The sequence below is a fragment of the Gambusia affinis genome, linkage group LG22 (genome assembly GCF_019740435.1).
Source record: "Gambusia affinis linkage group LG22, SWU_Gaff_1.0, whole genome shotgun sequence".
In the NCBI taxonomy this organism is placed as follows: Eukaryota; Metazoa; Chordata; class Actinopteri; order Cyprinodontiformes; family Poeciliidae; genus Gambusia; species Gambusia affinis.
This window is the reverse complement of record NC_057889.1, coordinates 12,176,510-12,198,803: the sequence shown is the minus strand read 5'-3', so window position 1 is coordinate 12,198,803 and position 22,294 is coordinate 12,176,510. Positions and strand designations below refer to the sequence as shown.

The 22,294-nt window shown below is 38.6% G+C and overlaps 2 protein-coding genes across 4 annotated transcripts in view; both read right to left on the bottom strand.

Annotated features, from left to right (window-relative positions):
* si:dkey-71h2.2 (low density lipoprotein receptor adapter protein 1) overlaps positions 1 to 919 on the bottom strand; it is a 39,649-nt gene extending 38,730 nt beyond the window's left edge. Inside the window, exon 1 of one of the 2 annotated variants that reach the window (XM_044107410.1) lies at positions 531 to 919. In XM_044107410.1, coding sequence (XP_043963345.1) covers positions 531 to 615 — 85 coding nt within the window. In that variant the 5' untranslated portion in view covers positions 616 to 919. The remainder of the gene's footprint in view (positions 1 to 530) is intronic. The other variant, XM_044107409.1, reaches the window with a different exon arrangement.
* A 1,433-nt stretch (positions 920 to 2,352) lies between these two features.
* si:ch211-278j3.3 (E3 ubiquitin-protein ligase RNF19A) lies at positions 2,353 to 21,847 on the bottom strand. Of its 2 annotated transcripts, none has more exons than XM_044107407.1 (10): positions 21,715 to 21,847; positions 16,357 to 16,913; positions 13,879 to 14,369; positions 11,415 to 11,620; positions 10,175 to 10,322; positions 6,640 to 6,802; positions 6,272 to 6,386; positions 4,364 to 4,495; positions 3,921 to 4,191; positions 2,353 to 3,839 (listed from the first exon to the last, which is right to left on the bottom strand). In XM_044107407.1, exons 2-10 carry the CDS (start codon positions 16,507 to 16,509, stop codon positions 3,569 to 3,571), a joined length of 1,950 nt encoding a protein of 649 aa, XP_043963342.1. In that variant the 5' UTR covers positions 16,510 to 16,913; positions 21,715 to 21,847; the 3' UTR covers positions 2,353 to 3,568. The 2 variants fall into 2 exon arrangements, with proteins under 2 accessions (XP_043963342.1, XP_043963343.1); XM_044107408.1 differs by having other exon boundaries at positions 3,921 to 4,170; positions 21,715 to 21,845.
* Positions 21,848 to 22,294: the final 447 nt, after the last annotated feature.

Genomic DNA, 22,294 nt, shown 5'->3' with positions numbered 1-22,294 from the left:
GTCAAGGTATTGCTTTAATGTCCACTTGACCCAGATAATTAATCTTAGCAGCTGGATGATTGTACTTGGTCACAGCTGGATGTTTCAGTACAGTAATAATCCCAAAAATGGTTTTGGAGGATAAAACATACTAACATTAAACCCTGGTGTAAGTGGTTTCCATGGTAAACAGCTAAATAGTTTTAAAGTAACTTTAAAATTAAATACAAACAAATACTGCTCACTTTATTTAAAACACTCTGTGGCCAATTTTATTGGTCATGTGTGTCACTGCAATCTTATCTCATTCTAGTTAATGTCGTGGTCGCTTTTCTGTAGGATGCAAGAAATTTATTGCCGTATTAAATAAAACAACATAATAACACAAACACATCTTAACAATAATAAAGGACAGCAGTCCACGTCCTCGTGTTTTCTCTCTCTGTGTGTGTGTGCGTGTGTGTGTGTAGGTGCGTGTGTGCGTGTGTGTGACAAATATTTCCTTCATTATATACTTGCAATATGTCCAAACACATATTAGTCTCACTCACTTTCATGCTTTGAAGCTCCCCAGGTGTGTCGCGGGACGCCGGGGCTTTTAATGATCGCTCTGCCGGCAGATTTCAGTGCATCCATCCCGAGGTGTGTCCGCTCTCCGGCAGGTGGATTTCCCTCTGTCTCCGCACCACAGGGAGCTAAACGCGGCAGGCTGCGCTCCACTCGACGGCCAACCTCACAACAGAGGAAAAGAACAAGGGAAGGAAGAAAAAGGCTTCAGGACTCTCAGCTTCTGTGTTCTCTTCCCGGTGAAATGTGCAGCTGAGGGGAAAGAAACACACGAATCCACTGCACCGTTTCCAAACTTGAGGGCGTGTCCTCAACCTTCAGGAGCCAGATAGCCCCTGAAGGTTCCACATTAGATGGATTGGCCTCCATCTAACGAGGAATGACGGCGTGATTACGTTTGAAATGTTTTCATAACTTTATGGTTGAAAATAAGTTTTGTACCATCTGATTTTTTGTTGTTGTTGTTGTTTTTAGTTTGGTGTTTATTTTGTGATGTGTGTGCACACGGTTGAGAAGTGTTTCATGTATTGTCTGGTTTTAAACATTTGAAACAGTATTTCTTTGTTTTCCAGATCAGTGAGTATCAATGTACATATTACACTAAACGTAAAGTTTGTTCTTTTTTTGTGACTAAGCCGTTCAATGTTTCTAGTTGTTTTGTTTTTGCGCCATCTAGTGACGGTAAGATTTTTCTGCATTATGAAAGGAAATGTTTTCTATTAGACGTTTTAGGTTTTATTATTTTAAAATCATTTTATTTCCATGCAAAATGTGGAAATAAACTTTACGTTTCAATAAACTGTTAACGGTTTGCAAAGATAAAATGTCTACCTTACTCACAAGCATTGATTAATCAAAAACCAGCAGTTATCCAGCAAACTAACCTAAAATATTAAAGAAATTAAATTTATTCTTACTTTACAGTTTTTTAACGTTTTGGAAAAATTTTAATACTGGGAAAAATATTTGTTTATTTTTGTAAATAAAATGCTTAAAGAACTTTTCCTTTTTTCTTTGTTGCTATTTTTATGAAATGGCTTAGAAATGTTGCCACCACAGAAAATGTTTTCCTAAGAAGTATTGAAAAGCAAAAACAACAACAACAGACAGAAATAACGATGCGATCATTAAAATAGTTGCACCTATTGTTTCAATGTCAGGATTCCTGCTCAACTAACTCAAATTATTTATTGACAGGTAAATCCTATTATCTACATTTACATCACACATAAACCGGTTCATTCAGATCTGATAGTCAAGTAGGCTTCCTGAGTTTGCTCAATGGCATTTCTGTGTTGTTGCTTTTTTAATGTGTTTTAATATTTAAAAATGAAAGTGAGAAAATTGTGCGACATTTCTCCCTGAACAGGTCTCCACTCTATTTTATGGAAACTCAAACGTACACCCCACACCTAAAAGTGACCTGTTTCCCCAACGCAGGTTTTAAGTGGGAGGTTGAGAGCAGGATGCCTGGAAAAGTCACATTTGTGTGGGAAAAACAAACAAACTCCACACAAAAAGATGCTGACAGGAATTCAAACCCAAGACCTTCTTTCTGTGAGGCCAAAGTGCTAACAATTGCACCACCATGCTGTTCTCATTTCAGCCACATCACGCCAAATTCCCACTATGTTTTAAATAAATGTTAACCAGGATTGCCAGCCATCAAAACCTGCCAACTGTTTGGTCTATAAAAGACCCAATAAGGAAACACAAAGCGGCCCAACTCCACCAAAGCAACATAAAATCCTTGTATGAAACACACACATTCTGTATTTATCCTTCAAGGTGAGATCTTTATTCGGTTTCTGTCGACAATCCAGAAGAGGCTTTCATGTCAAGACCACATTCAGAATTATTTCACACCCTGGAAGTTAAGCAGTGCATGTAAGTCAGGTAGTCCTCACAAATCATCTGGTGGGGATGGTTCCAGTTTCGACATGCTGCTGTTGTAATTCTGGTGACCTCAGAGGGTGACTGGTGTATATCGTTTTCAGTAGCGCACTACTGCAGCTATGCTAACTGGTGCCGTCAGAGAATCTGTGTAGGTTATTGTGGAAACGCTGCAGCTTCTACAGCCACAAAGCTGCAAAAGGTTAAGACTGTGGTGTTTCTGCTGTGTGGCTTTGCATTAAAGTGAGCATTTTTAAAGACTACAAACACATCTCTCTCTCTCTCTCTCTCTGTCTTCTAAAGCTTGAACTTCTCAAAGGCTTACTGCGGCACTAAAAAAATGCAAAATGTCAATGCGCTCAGCTGCTTCTCTGGAAGACGGTGGATATGTGTTAGAGTTGTGAGTCCTGGTTTTTATGACATCCTGTGTTCTGCTTTATCACCACAGGACATGTCTGATTCCAATAATGAACTGCAAGCACAAAGAGTGTTTCAATAATTGCAGCATGCATCTGTTAAAGGCTGTCCATTTCATCTGTGAACTGCATCTTAACTGCATCTGAGGACCTAATCAGATAGAAAAAAGTTCTTCCTTTCTTGCAACATGGCTTGTCAAACATATAAATTTGATTTCTGAGACGATAGCTGTTGGATTCTCTCCTCTCACAAAATAAATCATGTCATTTGTGGTATAATTATTTGTAAAGGGTAGGGAAGTAGTGAGGTAAGGTCTAAAAGTGAACAGCCAAATGAAGTGAGGACTTTAAGAAAAGATTTTAAAATAGTGAGTGAAAGGTAGTTTGTTTCAGTAAGAATAAAAAAGAAAAACAGTCTGAACTCTGAACTAGTCAGCTGTCATGCGTTCCTTGTCTTCTTTATAGATTGTAGCACTACTTTCTATGTCACAGTCTCATGCTTATATAAACTTGAACACATTCATCTTTTAAATTTGCTCTGTTTAAACCCGCAAATTCCTCAGGGGGTGGAGCGTGAAGGCATCTGGTGGGAGGGACGGCTTTAAAAAGCAGGAGATGGCCCTGGCTGTGGATTCTTAGTTCATCCAAACACAGGTCAGTTCACAGATTTGTCCATTTTCATTAAACCTTCTTAAATCTCCATGTGAGGGACCTCATACGTCAACTGCTTCAATAACTTGGAAGGATGTCTCTTCGATTCCTCGTGCTTTCCTTCCGAGTTTTTCTCGTCTATGAAGTTCCTCTCCGAGTCCTGCTGCTTGCCATCTTTCGTCCAGTCCTGAGGCACAAGGATAATCTTGGGAGTGTCCCACAGACTCAGCCGACAGGCTTCGGCTTGACAGCATGCTACTTAAGCTGGACTGTCGGCCTCCTCTTGGATGGGTTTCAATTTCTACGCACACTTCAATATTTGTTCCTTCCTTGCTGTAAATTCATATATATATAAAAAAAAATTAGTTTGTAGATGCATTGAAAAATACTAATCAGAAGATGTTCAATTCTTACCTAAAAGTAGGCAATTGTGTTTCATATAGTCTGCTGTCAGGCACACTTGCAACCTCACAGTCAGACTGGCTGTCCTGCTGGGTGTATCCATGGCGTTTTGTGGCTTCATCCAATCCCACATATCTATCTAAGTCTGGGGGTACAGTGCTCGTACTTGGTAGGACGCCCACTTCCTGTACACTGACTCTGACTTCCTGGACACTGGTGTCACTGAGGGCTGGGTTGTTCTGGCCCGTCCAGTGATCAGTGACTACATGAGAGAATAGAAGATCTATAAGAGAAGTTGAAACTAAATCAGACGGGGCAGGAATTAGGAATTGCATACTACTTTGTGTTGGTCTTCCAGATGAAAATTAAAGCAGAATTTACTTAAGGTTTCTTGTTAGAATGTTACAAAACATTTACAATTCATGAATATGCTAAGTGAAACATCATCCACTCACAGCTTGCTAAGTCTTCCAGCTGTATCTTGTTAGTTTCAGGAGGGTCACTCTGGGGTCGACACCAGCCGTTTCTACAGAGCGACATGGGAACAACCCCATAGACATACGTCAGCATTAGCGGCACTCCCACACCTGAAAGACAACAAAGTACACAATATTAATTTTGTGAAGCATTATCAAAATAGGTTTATCAATCAAGTCAGAAGATCTGAACATCATACAACACATTGGATGGGACCTATGGTTTTCCCATTTACGCTTCCTAAATATCCACACCTTTCCATTATGGAGAACTTGTTTATAATTTTGCATGTTTTGTCCAGTGTTTTCCAAATAATTCTAATAAAAAGTAATTAAACATTTTGGATAATTAATTCTGTGGATTACTCATACTAAAAGCAGGTCTCTGCATATCTTACAATGATTTTACAGAAGAGACAGTTCTGTCTTGCTCATGTCATTGAGGCTAATATGTATAAATAAAAGGTGAAATAAAGTAAAGTTTTTATTTACAGAACCATAATTTTACAAAATGTAGAAGTGCAACACGGGTTTATCGTTTTATTCTAGTGCAAGCCAGATTCCATCAAGAACAATGTGAAGATGTAAAGAAAGATAAAGTGGAAGTTAACATTCTTTATGATAAATTGATTTTAGGTATGATAATAAATTTTGACTTGAACATTCCTTAGTGTAAGATGAAAAACCAAAAACAAAAGAGTAACACATTTTTGTATCATTTTCAATAATTAAAACAGCTACACAAAACTAACACAAGAGGGAGCAATTTCTTTCTAATCCCAAACTGGAAGCTGAAAGATTTTTTTTTTCCTTCATCTTTTATGCAGTTTTATGAAACTGCAGTTAATAGATTACGTAGCAGAAAATACTAACACAGCTTTGACACAGCAATAAAAGATGGGTGGACTGCCAGGCGAACATGCACAGTGCAAATTAATCACACCGTAAATGTCGAATTACTTTTTACATGTTTGATTTGTGCCCACTTGTTTTCAGAACCCTCAACAAAGTGCTTTCAAGGCCCCCCCCCAATGCGATGATCAGCAACTTCGCCATGCTGCGTGATTATGCAACTCAGTGCTGTGTGCGATAGGAATTTGGGAACACAAAGCTGAGCTCCAAATAAACAAAGGGACATCATTAACGCAGCCAGAACACTGGGTCGCTATTGACTCAGCAAGAGTATGAGAGCAGGGTAGGAGAACAAACCAGCCAACCAAACAATTCAGAGAGAGAGAGAAAGGAGAGAGGAGAGAAAGAAGTGAACGTGCTGGATTTTAAGTGCGTCTCAGTCACAAAGCAAAAAACAACACCACATTTTGTGCTGGAAATATGGTGAACAAAATAAAAGTTGATCAGCAGTAACAACACAAAATGCAAGAGGTGTTAATGGAAAAACATAAGGAATTAGAAGCTGAGATGCAGACAGAGGATCAGAAGTAGGGATAGAAAGCTGGTGCAGCTTAATTTGTTAAAGTATTTGTTCTAGTGGAAGATCACTCATCGTAATGCAAAAACTCTTACGAAGATATAAAAATAATTTAAACATCAGCTTGTGAGAATTTATACAGTTAACACACTCGTAGTCATGTGATTTATTTATGATTGGAAATAAATCCAAGTATGTATAGGGCTACTTACCACATTATTAAGTTGTTGTTTTTGAAGTTGGGGTATGGATTAAATATTACCTAGTATACATCAACTACATTCTGATAATAATTATCGCTTAGTTCAAAGTTGAAGTGGAAAAACCAAACAAATAAAAAATAGTGCTTTGTTTAGACTTATCAGATTTAAGGTTTAATATTCTTTCCAGTATATACAACTATCCCATTTCAATCACACCATAAAATTTTATACTTATCTTTAAGTATATTTACTTACCCACTGTGACAGCTGCTATGACCGGCGACACAAACACGGACATCATCACCCCACTTGCCACAGTTAAGTAGTGCTTACTTCCTGAGATATTGTTTTTCTTGCAACGACCATGGACCTGGAAGGTAATAAATTAGAAACAAATTGCCTCATGGAAATTTAATTTGTTGCTTGTTGTTCTCCATCTGTGAAACCACTTAGCTGCATCTGCTAACAAACTCTAGCAAAATACAAAAGAGGAGAAACTGAAAAAGCAGTCTGAGGTTTTCTTCAACTATCACTGTTGAAGTGTATGATAAGTTGTTGAACAACTGCTTGAATTCTTATTTTCCCAACCCTGTCAACAAATAGCTTTTGTCATTATTGCTTACCTTACGGCCCATGTAGATTGGTATACCCACTATGATGACTGGGATGGCGATGCCTGCTATAAGGGAGATGACCACAGGTGCTCCGAGCAACATGCCCACCTGCCACAGTACTTTTCGAGTTTGAGACCATGGCTTCTTCCCCCAAAATGTACATCCTGAGGGACTGAAACACACGAGATACACACACACACAATTCAGCTCAATTCAAACATATTCAATTAATCCCAAAGGGAAATGAAATGTTGTTGTAACTCAAGCCATCTAAGATTCTTTATCATCGATGGTGACTGCTGTGTATCTCCTTTAGAGGTCTGTTTTTCAGCAGATCTGAAGAGGCCTTTGACTGAGGACACTTTTGTTGTATTACTTTCTTGTGATCAAAATGTTCAGACCTTTCAATTATGTATTTCTTGTGACGAAGCATCCCTGTTTGCTCAGTCCTATCTAGAGGCTCCAGAACAGTGCCCAGAACACAAGAAAAATCAATGAACCTTAATCTGTCAAATAGTGAGTGGTAAATGTCCTGCATTTGTGCAGCGCTTTATCAGGTCCGAGGACTCCAGAGCGTTCTACACTAACCAAAGGACGAGATCACTGAGACGGTTAGCCCTTGCCTCTGTCACTGTCTCTCCACCATAATAGTCACACCATAATAGCCTCTAAGCTGGCGGATCTATGGTCCAGGAATAAACAATTAATATATTAAAAACTGTTAAGATTAGCCCAGAAAGTGTAGCATTGCACAATATTTTGAATCAAAGTTGTCGTTACAATATTGGTGTGTGCAATATGGCAATCGTAAGGAACTGCTTGGACATAATATGGTAGGACGCTCTTGTTAAAGTGTTTAGATATTCACGCACTGGATATTAATAATATATATGGCCAGTGAGATGATTTCTAACATCCTTTAATGCTCACAAAACATATAAATCTTTAGAGACTGAGAGGCTGGCATTAGTGAAGAGTGGTGAACACATTGTGCAATGACAAAGAAAAGCAGGTGGCAGCAAAATGGAGGTTAACCATAATTAGTATAACCATCTCAATCTGCAGAAATTTGCAGATTTTTTTCCTTTACATCCTGCAGCCCTACAAAGATCAATTAAATCCCTAGACTGTTTTTGCTGTTGTTTTTTCCAACGTATTAGTCTTGTTCAACAGTTAATGAAAAATAAAAACATACATTTACAAAACCATGTTGATTAGTTAATTTTCCATAAAATAGGCAACCAAGATGTGCACAGTTATACTAACAGGTATTAAATCAATCAATTTCTTCATTTCCCTTACTGGAAATATCACAATCACGCCATGCCATATTAAAGGTTTATTCTTACGGAAACTAGTGCAATAAATCGCAGCAAATAACAAAATAATAATACTGGAGATGACATGTCTCATTACTCATTCACTATGCTTTTATAGCCATTAACCATTTTTATATTTATTTGTCTCCCATAATTATCTCAACATGGTTAAGTGTTTTTATTGCAGAAAAGACCAGATTATTTTTTAGCACTGTTCTTTTGAAGGTGAGATCCCAACACTGGCCTAAATCTTACTAATGCCTAATATCCAGTTTTGGTTTTATGCTCTAATCATACATGAAGAAATTGTTCACTGACTAATGCTTTTCTGCGTAATTAAAGCAATAACTGGCTTGCAGGTTCAGGTGTGGCAACATAAAGGGTACAAACTGCACCTCCGGGCTATTTTTTGCAGTATCTAATTGTTACTCAACAGCAAAAGTCACTTTGGGGAATTATAGTGAGCAATTATTTTTGTTCTCTGTTGCACTGACCTGGCAGATTCACTGTGCGGTCCTTAAGACTGCACCCTTCAGCAGAATATTTACTGTAATTGCAATGTAAGAGACAAACAAGTAAGAGGGAGAAGGAGAAGGGCAGGGGGATCTTTGGAAATGTTTTTTGTTTAAAAGAACTGACACATGCAGCCACCCTAAGTCAAAGAATTGTACATTGATGAAAAGATTACACATGTTTTCTCAGTAGCGCTAAAATCGACCCCACCACAATGGAAATATGTTGGTGCATTAAGCAGGATGAATGATGGGAAGCTAGCAGCAGCTTGTTTCCAGGACTGAAAAATCAATTGAAAATTCAGTTTAAACCAACAAAGCTTTTTGGTTTTTTTTGTTTTTTTTTGACAATGATGCTGAGAAGCTTAATTTTTCATCATAAACTGGGTGTTTCCAAACACATCTTTTTGTTATGATGATGATGATGATGATGATGATGATGATGATGATGATGATGATGATAATGATGGTCTACATAAATTATTCTTCAAAAAAAGAATACAAACACATCAGGTTCTGCTAGAGTGTGAGTTGCACTTAACATGTGAAAAAAAGAGACACTATAATTACTAGAAGTGATCTTTTTGATGAATAAGTGAATTACAATAAGAAACAAATTTGATAGCCTCATTATAAAATATGTAACTAATGTTGCTGTGATAGAAACTGTGATGTATTTAATGTAATTACTCTTCCTAGTATAGTATAGTACCTTACAATGGCAAATTGATAGAGTCTAAAATCCATTTCCCTATGATGCATACTTCATAGCACTGAAGAGCTTAATTTAATGCAACAAAAGCCGGCACTTGTAGTAAATCATGGGATTTGTGCAAACCTATGATGTGAAACATTATAACAAAGTAGAAGCTACATTTCAGTTATGAACTTCACTGAGTTCTCTCCGTGTATTAGATCACCTTAAACAGATTCAAATGTAGTGTAAATTAGTCAGATAATAATTGTTTCGGCTGGCTTGGGAGAAAATCATGAACTAAATAAATCATAATGTTGCATTAAAGCTGTCAAAAAGAAAAAGTGGCTGCAGCATTGCCCATAAAGACTCACAAATGTGTGAAGCTACAATCAAAGCCGCGGCGCATAATAAAACATAGCAGTGATAAAAGCATCCATCAGGCTGGTGTATTTTCCTGCGACATTTCCATTAAAATCCAAAAGAACTCAGACCCTTTGAACTTGTACACTTTTTTGTTGCGCTACAACCACAAATCTTAATGCATTTTATTTATTTGGATTTTATGTGATAGACCGACAGAAAGTAGTGTAAAGATAAATCCAGTACACGTATTGTTCAAAGACCTTAGTCCAACCAACTGTCACCAGATGTCCTCTAAAAAAACATAGTGAGTCAATATAGAGTTCATCTGAACACCAGAGCAATTGAGGTCTTCTATCCACTCGGTGGGGGGAAAGTTTTTAACATTTCAACTGATCAAATATTCTGTATACGTACAGTAAATTATGGACAGGTAAAAAAAAATTTACATCTCCTTCTTGGACTGCTGAAGCTGGTGCAACTGTCAAGCTCAGGAAGGAATTGTATGATGTAAATATCCTCACCAGAGGGGGATGTGTTAAAGACTCAATGAAATCAGCTGTGCACGTGATAATTTGTTGTTGTGCTAGACTTACGATATGCTGCATGTGGTTCCCCATATTGAGACAACACGGTAAGACTGCGAGCAGGAATACCTGAGGTAGTGCACATCAGTGATCTCCTGCATACAGAGCCAGCAGAACTGACAGGCACACACAGTGCAGTTCATGCGGTTACAGCTGCCATCATTAGTCTTCATGATGTAGGCGCCACAGCGAGGACATGCCTTTATCTCCTCTGCATCTGTAACAGAATAAATACGGACAACAAGAACTTGATACAGCTACTTTCTGACCACAAACAGATTCACTTTGTATCTTTTTCTATTTATAAAACAAATAGCAAATTTAAGAAAAAGCCATTTATGTAATTGTCTATGCTATAATGCATATTTATCTTGTAGTGGAAACAAGACTGTTAATTACAGTGGCCTTCAACTTTATGACACTACTGGTGTATAACATTTAGAAATAAATTATATTTTACAAGTTGTTTGTTATCTATTTATATCAGGCAGCTTTAAAAAATTTGCTCCCTTTTTAATATAAATACTCAGCCTGGGACTATTTTGTCTCATTTGGTTTTCCAGAGAGATTTTCAATCACCCCACAGTACTGGAATTGGTTTTTATTTATTTACTTTAAGATTTATTGAATAGTGTCTTGGTTTTACTAAATTTTAGAGCTGAGTAAAACAAAGCTGATTATGGTGTCCTGATTGATCAATTGGAAAACTGGGTGGGATTGCCTGGTACTGTGGTAAACTGGTTCAGGTCTTACATGGCAACCTGGGTCTATTTTGTCTTATTTGGCACCATTCCCATGGTACATTTTTTCAACATTTAAATGATCCCATTAGCTCAGAATGGATTATTTTATAATCTTCTACAACGCATGTGAAAATGATGTACGACTTTTATATTACTGTGACACCTGAACATAATCTACAACAGTAGTTACCAAATAAGTCTAAAATGTCCATGAGTCCATGGGTCGGATTTTGTTTGCAATCTAAAGTCAGAAAACACAGAAATGTGGAAAATGAATCACAATAAAATTTTTTTTGGTCAACATTTGAAGCTTTCCTGCGACAGACTGGCGTCCAGTCCAGGGTGAACCCTGCCTCTCGCCCGGAACGTTAGCTGGGGATAGGAACCAGCAACCCTCCCGACCCCATTAGGGACGAAGGGTGTATAGACAATGGATGGATGGATTTGAAGCTTTCCACTCATCATTGCCACAGCAACCGATAATTGAAGAGGGCACATCCTAACTTTAAATTCTTGCCACCCTTTCTAAACCAAGGACTCAACAGTAAACTTGTTTCCAAGCTTACCTCCTCCAGTTTCTTCGTTGAAGACATACATTGCAGAGGCATCATTTCCACCTGAAGCGTGGCGGGCACGCTGACGCCGCGCCTGGTCGCACGTCTGGTTGGGGTGCCACAGCTGTCGACAGTGGTAGCAGAACTCCGTGTCGCATCCCTCACGGCCGCAGCTCAGCTTGGGACACTCTGCACAGCCGTAAGCTATGACCGCATAACTATAATTCAGAAAGGGATGCAATTTAATGCCGACTCTAAATGCCTCATTTTGTTGCCTTAACGTGTTGATGTTAAGCTGAAAGACTCAAAGAAGTTGTGGAGGAATTTGATGTTTTATGAGAAAGTAAGTAAAAGAGTATGTGATCATGTATCAAATGCTGGGGAATGTGAGCAATTTGAAAGCCAGATGTTTTTTTTATCCTGCTGGCATCTTCAGCTCTGTGATGTTTTCCAGTTTGACTGAATCAAACAAGTTGGAGGCCACACACTCCTGCAACGATTCTACTTTGGTATCAAACTCAATCTGAATCTTAGCTGCATGCATAAAATATATCCAGATATCACTGTCATCAAACAAACCAGCAGTTTTTGGATTACCTGGATCTAAGAGCAATTTTTAATGCGTTGCCATGCAAGGATGTTGAATGAGGTGAAAATCAATCAACTAGCTCATCAGTGTGTTTAAGAAAACACAGAATCAATCTAAATTAAGCATAACACATCTGTAATAGCAGTCGTACCTTACATGCCATGGCAACAGTAAATTAAGAAATCCATCTGAGAATATCAATCAATCATGTTTGATTGATTGAAACATATCATTGTTTGATAAATTTGCGATTTCTGTGAGGTGGTAATCACATAACCAACTATAGCAGTATCAGGCTTTCAACAAAAAAATCTGCACAAACAAAAATAAATTGCTAAAACATGGATCCTAGGTCATAAAATCTACTTAAACCTGAACTATAAATCACTATTCTTTAAAAAGACTGCTTTATATTTATGTCATTCTTAATATTTAGTGAGTTAGGCAGATAGTATTTTTCATTTTCTGATTATTTCTGCCATCATGGTTTCTTCTGGTATTTAAAAATGTTCTGTATGTATATCTGTACTTATCCAAAGATCTATTCAACCGAATGTCAGCCAACATACCCAGTAATTTATTTTCCTTAATGTGTACTTATATAGATAAATAATTAAATAATGCTCTTTACGTTTTTGCTAAATGTCTATTATTCTGTCAAACAATGTGAGTATGTTCACTTTATGCAATACCGAAATTGCCTGTTTCACTTTTTCTTTAGGCATTCTTTAAATAGCAGCCTGTCAATGTGACACATATTTTCCTATAGCATGGGCTCCCTCAAGCTGTCATTATGTGTGGAAACCCCACTGTGTAGATCCATTGTTTGTGACTGAAAGATTTATAGCGCTTCGGGCGGATTAACCCCAAAAATGATGAAACATATACAGTGGTATGAATATAATTCAAAAGATTTTTAATGTTCAGTGGGAAACATTGGAGGACCTGGAGAATGCAGGGAACCTAATTTGTAAAAGTACTTCATAATAAAATGGGGGGGTGCTAAGAAGCAAAACATAAAATATAAATACATTGTGAGATGCTAATAAACAGTGATATATTGTAACCAGTGTTATTGTATAAAAATACTTTTTATGTTGTGTTTTGTATGTAGTTTATAACGGTATCACATACTTTAGGCTCATTGATTATTTTTCTCCATTCATTCATCAAAGCCCGGCACTGTGGTAGTCCTGAGCCCAAGTGTTTCTGTGCATCTGACCACAAATGTCTACTGTACACAGGAACAGAGCATGCAACATACTCCTGAGTAGGGACCTATCTTGTTACCCCTCTATTCTTATTAAGGCTGCACAGCAACAGATCAGTGTCAGTGATTCCTTCAAACAGCTGGAAAGATAAGAATTAAATCAGATGAATTAGTGATGCGCTCTGTTAACTATGTCCTTATTGAGGTATGAAATATCCAAACAACAATTCCTCTCTGCAGTAAGTTTTCGCTGAGCTTCATGCCTCCTATGAGAGCCGGGGAGGAATATTTATATAACTTTGATCAGAGATGTTAATGGAGTGGTGTCAAAAAAATTCTAACAGTTTTCGTTTTAGGTTCTCCACATGGATTATTTTGAGCTTTATGAGTATATCAGGACAAAAATAATTATAACAAATCACATTCACAAACTCCTTTTCCATTTCCAAATTCTACATACAGAAATATCAGAAAAAAACTGATTGCTGAGTTTCAGCTGTTTAGTCAATGAATCACGACAAAACAGAATTATGTGGTGTGGCTTCCAGTCCAGGTGTGGTAAAGGTCAGTGCCATTTTTACTTTTCGTTTTTTTTCATGGTGTGCACTTGGTTGTTTTTCAGAGAGTTATGCATTGTGCAATTATTGATGTGATGATTGTCAGGCCTCTGCTCTCACCTGCAGTCAGGTGCTGGGCACCAGCGTGTATCTGGGTCAGCGGCCAAAAAACGCCTCAACTGGAACTCCTCGAATCTCTCCAGCAGTGCCCGGTCATCCAGGATGGCGCGGACATCCAGCGGTGCCAGTGCCTCAGGGCACTGCGGGCACGCAATGCTCACCCTGCTCTCTGATATCTCGATACGCAGGTACTGACGAAGGCAGTCGGAGCACGCCCGATGCGAACAGGAGCTGAGGCGCGGGAAGTTGAAGCGCGGCTGGCTGAGCAGGCACAGTGGACACTCCTCCAGGTGTTCATCCAGCAGCTGCTCCTGGCTGGACGAGGACAGGGAAAGGACGCCAGTGGAGCCGCTGCTGGCCCCGCCCACACAAGCCTCTGTGGCAGTGCTGGTCTTTCCCACCTCTCCTGCAACTGGCAAACTTGATTCTTCTGCTCCCTCTGCTCCAGAAGCTCCTGATTTTTCAGCATCTACTGCTGTGAGGCTGATGTCCTGAGGAAAGGATAAAGAGTATTACCTACAAATCTAACCACACGTTCCAAAGACAGTATACTTATTGTTTGAGCTGCTACTGAGTGCATGTTCAGTTTATTTCTAGAAATGACAAAGTAATTACGAGTCTAGGGATCTGTTTTGGCAGTTGCCCTTGGACACTATCCATGGTAAGCACCAGAAAATGGTTGAGGTCACTGATAGGCCAGTTAACAAAACAAGCATCCTAATTGGTTTGAGAGTTACCTGGATGAAAATGGTATAAACCTGATGATAAATCCAAAGATTTGATCTCTAGACTTTAAAGATCTTCCCTACAGTGATTTGCAAAATTACTCAAATGTTCTCAATATAACTTGGACATTTTATGTGTTAGATGAACACATAGGATAACATAATTGTGAAATGGAAGGACATTTTTTAACAACTGAAGACCTAAATTAGAAGAAGAATACCTATTCTTCTTTATAAGAACACATTAGTTGCACTGGATGGAGACCTTGAATGTTCACGTTTTGCCACACATTCTCTATTGTATTTAGGTCTGGACTATGACTGGGCCATTCTATATGTGCTGATCTAAACCATTTTGTTGTACCCCTCTAGACTCCAATGGATTTTCATTCAGGATGTCCACCCATCTTCCCATTGCTTCTAATCAAACTCCCTCTCCCTGCTGAAGAATAGCATCCAAACACTATTTCCTGTATATGGCAACTAGAAACATAACTTTTTATTTATTTATTTCTTTTTCAATAACTTATTCTTCTTTCTAATCATCCATAAAGGCCTCCAAAGTGAAATATTGGTTGCTTTTCTGATTAATGCTCATCCTAAAATGTCAGTTAAGGTGGATTTTTATACTGGGATCAGATCATACACATGCAGGGTTTGTTTCTAATTGTGTGACTTCTGAAGAAGCTTCTTGTGCTGATTTTTGAATGTTCATGTTTTACCACACATTCTCAATTGTATTTAGGTGATAACATCATGGTGAAGGGAAGCTGAATAAAAATGCATGCCACAGTATTTTTGTGAAACATATTGAAAACCATGTGTTTTCTTCCATACTACAATTACACCGTGTTCCAAATTATTATATAAATTGGATTTAAGTGTCATAAAGATTAAATTTTTTGTTGTGCTATTAAATTTATAGATGGTATTGTGTGTCGGGGCTCTTTGAATCACTATAATTAATTTCAGAGAGCTGGGTTGATTAGTTTGTCTGGTGAGCTCAATTAAAGAAAATCTGCTTAAGAAGGATGTTCATATCAAAATAGCAGCTCTGTGAAGGTATTCTGACATCCTGCAAAGAAATTCAAGCAGAAACTTTCCACAAACTCACAAGTTCAATGGATGCAAGAATTGTGCAGGTGATACCAAAGAAGGGGTCCTATGTTAACATATTACTTGGTCTATTGAGATGTTTTTTATTGAAATAGCTTTTGATTTTAGTACATGTAACCACTTAATGCTGCACATTCAAACAATGACCATTTGCGGTTCTTTATAATCCATAAAATGTTTAGAAAATCTGCTGTGCAAAATAATTTGGAAAAGTGCATTTTGAGTTTTTATTTTTGAAAGAAATACTGTTCTCATGGGGAGCTTTGTTCAGTAAAATTTGATTTATACTGTAATAGTTCATGACTTGAAAATTATACTGACCATCATTTGCATTGACCATTTAAAAAATTTTAGAAAATATCACTTGCATAATAATTTGGAACATGGTGTATGCAGTGCTTTGCATTCCTTTGAGCATAAAATTGAAACAAAAATACACTGATGTTGTCAATAATCTGGCAAAATGTGAGGAAGTTAAAGAAGAATGAACTGTCAATACATTGTAAATGGGATACAGTACAATGGGAAGGGTTTTTAAAAAATCTGAAGATCCATTGAACAAAAAGCAAAAATGTGTTCCCGGCTTAAATAAAAAATTATTAATGCCACAAACATTTTTCAGATGCTTCAGCCTCACCTGCTCTGGGTGCGTGCTCGGAGTCAGAGTTATAGGCACCTCTTCTTTTGGATGGGGCTCCACAGGCCTCTCAGGCTTCGGCTCCGATTTGGGCTTGCGGCTGAAAAAGTTGAGGAAGCTCAAAGGTCCGGTCTGTTGCTTGGGCCTCTTCATGTTTCGGACCAGGAGTGGGAGTGGGAGCAGCAGCAGCTGAGGATGGCAGACCTACAACCATGAGCAGGATGCGGGATGTGAAAGCGGCAGCGCGTCTTTGTTTAATCTGCGTGTGGGCGGATGAGCAGTGAGAGCTCTCACGGATCAGAGTCTTGGAGCTGGACAGCTACTTTGCTATTTGAGCGAAGAGGAGTGGGAGAGATGGAGAGCGAGACGCTGAAGAGGAGGCAATCCCTGCCTGAGGGGAACATCGCTAATTTGGTGCTGTTTCAGAAGGCTGATCATGTGGTTTATGTTTCCTCCTCTGCTTCCTCCTGAACTGAAATTCACATGGTTAAAATTAGCCCTCAACTGTCCACCACCTCGAGCTGAGGTGTTCTTTGGAGCATCAACAGTCCTTTTCCCTGCAGAAAGAAAAAGTAAAAGTAGCATGAAAACTAATCTCAAGTGAGAGCATCATCTGCACAACACATCACATTTTAGTATCACTGAGTTAATTTAGAATTAAAGAACATCACAAACTGTCACATTTCTTAAGTTTATGCAATTTTATACTCATTCTATATTGCTCAAGTCCTTTTTAAAGACTATCAGTCTGTACTGCAAGTTGTTTTTGTATATTGATTTCTACTATTGAAACTAATGGACAACGGTAGTGCAAACCACCATCACATTCTAAAACATTTAGAACTGATGATGATCTAAACCACAATATGCTGACAAAAGTCATCCAAAAGAACACCTAAGAACCACAAAGGCAAACGATGGAAAGCCAGGTGGCTTGTCAGCCAAAACATCAACAGCACATTGTGAAGCTGGACTAAACTAGTCATTACTGACCAGAACAAATCCGAAGGCTGTAAATCAGAAGAGCTTTCCACAAAGATGTTACATCTAATCTGCAGAAGGATAGACTGGAAGTGAATCCAAGGGACTCTCAACACAATGTGTTTGCTTCACAAAACCATCCCAGAAGGTCTCAGCGGTAAAAATGTGACCACGGTGATATTTTTCTTCTCACCAAAACTCTAAATCTCTTGGTCTCGGGTAACTGATTATAAACACAGCAAGGTCACAGTCTCCAATTTTCTGTCACATCAATTCTGCTCTTTAAAAGAAACTTTAACGAGATGCCAGAGAAACTGCAGGAATAATCAGAATTTTCCTCTGCTACATGGAGAAAAGATTACCATAGAGCTCCACTTGTTGCTGTGGGCTGTTCATCAACAAAATCAAGGAAGGATAAAACCCTTTTTTTTTAAAAAAAAAAAAAAACCTGCAGACTGATAAATATATGAATGCAAGTCATAGCAGGTAGTATAATTAATTACCCAGCTAATGTATGAAATGCTCATCAGAGATACAGCACACTTTGGGTTTCGGAAAGTGCATTTATTGCCTTTGGTAGACAAGTTGAGGCTTAACCAGTCAACAAATAACCCGTGGGATAGCAACAGAGAAAAATACCAGAAAAGTCTGCAACTCAAGCTGAAGTGCTTGATTTTGGGATCACCGCACTATGATCTTCCCATCATTATGTGTCAAGACTTGCGAAATAAGGTCACAGCCAATGAGACACACAGAGCAGACGGACGAGAGCTGTGACCAGCTGACAGAGAGCACTGAGAGACGATAAAGCAGAGACAAGGCAGCAGAGCTGGCCAAGAAAACTCACTCTCTCCATCGGGCAGCAGAGGGCTTTTATAATCAGGCTCAAAGAGCAAAGAGAGAATGATGTAATTCACAAAACTCTGGACCAATTAAATGGCTGTTGCCATAGCACCGCATTGAACCGAACAATGGAATAAGCCATGAAATCTGAGATAATTAAAGGTTATCATCTATTTCAAGGTCTATTATGTCATGTTGTATGATTTTGTAATTGCGGTTAAGTACAAATCTTGTATATTCGACGAAAAAAGTTTTACATCAAAACTTTTTGGAAGGATGTTGCTTTATTTGTGTTCTGACGTTTTACTGTGATACTGAGTGACACTGATATTAGACATGTATTTCTGTAGCAGTGCTGTGGATAAGCTAAAAATCGCCATGAACAGCAGGTTCTTCCTGTAGAAACGCATCATTATATATATAATTTTGAGTTGAAGAGTGTGCTCCCTTAAAGTTGGCACCATAAACAGATGGTTAGTGTCGATATTTGAGATGCATGTTTTTCCGGTGTCTGGAAATACTATCTGACCAATCACCACACCATCCATCCATCCATCCATTTTCTCTTCACCCTTGTCCCTAATGGGGTTGGGAGGTGCTGGTGTCTATCTCCAGCTACGTTCCGGGCGAGAGGCGGGGTTCACTCTGGACAGGTCGCCAGTCTGTTGCAGCAATCACCACACAGCAGCAACAACAAATGATGAACCAGTAAGAGCACCGGAGCATAGTTCTGTTAACACATTGTGAATATGTTTCTGGGCCTATATTATTAATATTGCTATAATTTTAATCTTCCAAATATTTGATCAGCAATGTTTTCTGTTGTATCTATGCACCCTTCTCGGCAAAGTTGTGTCAAATGCATTTTGCACGTGCAAAAAGCAAGTGAGTAATTACTTAGCGGCATGCAAACGAACAAATTTGAACTATAGTCATTTGAGAAATGTCTGATACTGAATACAAAATGTGTCAACATGAGCTGGAAGTCAGACCTTTTCAAATATTTAATCAATTTTAACTTTTACTAAGAACTATGTTGTGACTTTTTTCATCATCTCTCAAGATCACATCACTATATTCAGAAAGTTTAGGAACTGTCACAGGTTATATATTTTTTGGCATTTTAGGTTCAGGTTTTAACTCTAGCCAGGTCACTGCTGGCATGATCATCTTCCAGGTATCGGTGCAATTTCTCAAAGTGTTATTAAGAAGATGACGGGGTAGAACGAGCAAGCATATATAAGATTTATCTATTTATTTTGAACAGACAATAAAAAGTAAATAAATAAATCCCTGCTTTCTGTGAGCCATTCCTCAAACAGCTGAGGGAAGCAGCATTAACAGCAGAAACAGGGGAGCAGCTCAGACAGAGGAGCAGAGCCAAACTGTGGATAAATGGTTTTCCTTTACATTGAATGGTTAGGAGCTCTTCCTACATCTGTTTAGATAATCGCACTTAGTGCTCTGCAAGCAAGTCTCTGCACTTCAGCACAAAAATATTCCAGGTTTTAGAATCTAGAATGTTTCCTAAGGTTTTGTTTGGGGGGCCCTCACCACATTCCTTCATCTCTTATTCTCAGAGCATCTGTGGCACAAAAACTTTTCTAATTAATGTTTTCCGAAACATAATAGCATGTTAGCTGTGCCTGAACCTATAATATTTTGAACATAAATCAAACATGTCGGGGCCCAGAATCATGTTGAGTTACTCTCAGAGGGAGACACAGTCATGATGGTTTTTCCTGCTCCAGATGTTCTTTCAGCCCCAATACTTTTAGAAGTTTTTCTGTTTCTCTCATTAATGTTACTCTGAGCAAGAACTGTAGTTTTACTTGGGGTGGGGGTTGCATTAAAAAAAAGAATAAAAGCAAAACAAAAAACAAAAATTAAAAAGCATTGATTGCCACAGTTACTATATAATTGCAATCTGTTGCTCCACATTTCTGTTAGCAGTCATGACTGGGACGATAAGGTCCAAAAACGTCAAAGCCAAAACTCTTTATGTTTTTCCATGTTTACTATGTTTCCATCGTATGCTGAAAAATATGTTTTAAAAGTGCCAAATTATGTTTTTTAATCAGCAAGTTCATCAAATTTACTCGCTTGTAAAGTAAATTATCAGCAAGTAATTTACTTTACTTACTGACATTCAATTTTTGATACTCAAAAACTGATATTTTTTGAAATATCAGTTTTTGAAATTCATTTGGACATGCTTTAAAAAGTCATTCTGGGCCAATTTTATGGAGCAAATAAAATCTGTTCTAATCGTAACGCTTCTCATACTTTTACTACTCGTAAGAATTGGATGGTGAAAGCAAAAGAACACAGACTAATTTAAAAAAATACATTGAAGAAGTGCAAGAGGGTGAAACACCAGCATCTGTGTAAGCAGAATGCCATTTTAGGTCATGCATAATGTAACATGCTTACAGCAAAATTCTCATAGGGGCTTGTGGAAATAATGTCTTTAAATTGCACAACTTTGAATACTAAATGCACATAACATATGTTATTGCAAGTGTTGTAAAAGGACAATGACATATGGGATTGTTACACAATCTGAATTCTGCCCGAAGCTACTTGCCCTCCTTAGAAATCCCAGTCACCTCCTCAAAGGGGAAAGAAACAGTTTACAGGCTTTTCTCTTGACCTCCTCTCTTTACAGCAGTTTTTTTTTTTCTTTTCTTTCCTCCTTTTTGACACCTGTTAATGATGAAGTTGCTTTTGAATCTGAGGGCCATGTTTGCAGCCTCAGAAGAGGGAAACCCGTTGGCATTTAAAAATATCTGTGTCCTGGACAGATGCCCACAGCAGCAATGCGGGTTTTAGAAGCATGAGAATGACCTCAGCCTACACACACACACACGCACACGCCCGCACACGCACACACCTACACACACACACACACACACACGCACACACACACACACACACACACACACTAATGCTTTCAGAGGAATTCCTGACCAAAACACACAGCTCCACTCTGAAAGCCTGTGGTTATATGTTGCCTTACAAGCTATTAAGTAACGACTTCACAAAATTATGTTGAAGTACTGCCTATTATTAAGGTGGTTTGAATTATGAAAATGTACAAAAAGGTCGGCAGTCCTTCCAAACTTTTTGATATATTTAATTATACAATTTATGTCCAAAATTCTCTTTAACCCGGCCTATGTGAGCAAAAGGCTATACAAGACGTGCAGCTTTAGATACAATGTGTTATAATAGCGCACCGACAAAAATCAGCCCTTCAGAGCCTTCTCGCGTATTTCAAAGTTATTGTCATGTTTTATAAACATTTTTTGAATGATTTACGAAGGGGTTTGTCCAGCGCATCAGCGTGCTGTTGCAGGGAGTGGCATGTTTAACAGGCGATGCACAGTCGCATTCACCTCTACCTCCATTGCATCCCACATGGACTCGGCTGAAAACAACAACAAACCCATCTGATTTGCGCGTCCTAATGTTATCCTCCGCAGCGGGTCAAACCTAAATCATTTCCATTGCGTAAAAATTGCGTTTTCTTACCCTTTTTTCCCCCTCTTTGCAGCGTCTCTTTTTCTTATGCAGCGTACACGATCCACAACTGGCTCCTCCCCATCCAGGAGCGAACAGTAGCACAGATACCGTCTCCTCCTCTTTACTGCCGCACAAAGAGCGGATCATGGGATGGATAAAGCTGCAGAGCGGAGGGGGCAAAGGGGGCGGGTACGGTGGTCAGCCCGAGAAGGAGAGGGATCTAGCGGTGGCAACCCGGTGGTTTTTGCACACTGCAGTGACAGCAGCCTGAAAAGTGACGCAGAATCCCAGGATCCCCTATTTATAATTCCCACAGCAGCTCCATAACAAAACACTCTGAACCCCACAGACGTATGCCTGCTATTCCAAAAATAGCATCCGCATTGCTGAAGTTTTAACACCCCTTGAACCTTTTCACATTTTGTTTCATTACTGCCAACTTGTCAAATTGTATCTTGGAGAGGCTAACAGAGTACTGCACAGCACAGTTGTGAAGTGGAAGAAAAAATACGGTTTTATTAAAATAAGTATATAAATAACAAATTAAAAACAAAGCCATACTCGATGTGGGATTTATCCAATTGAGGGG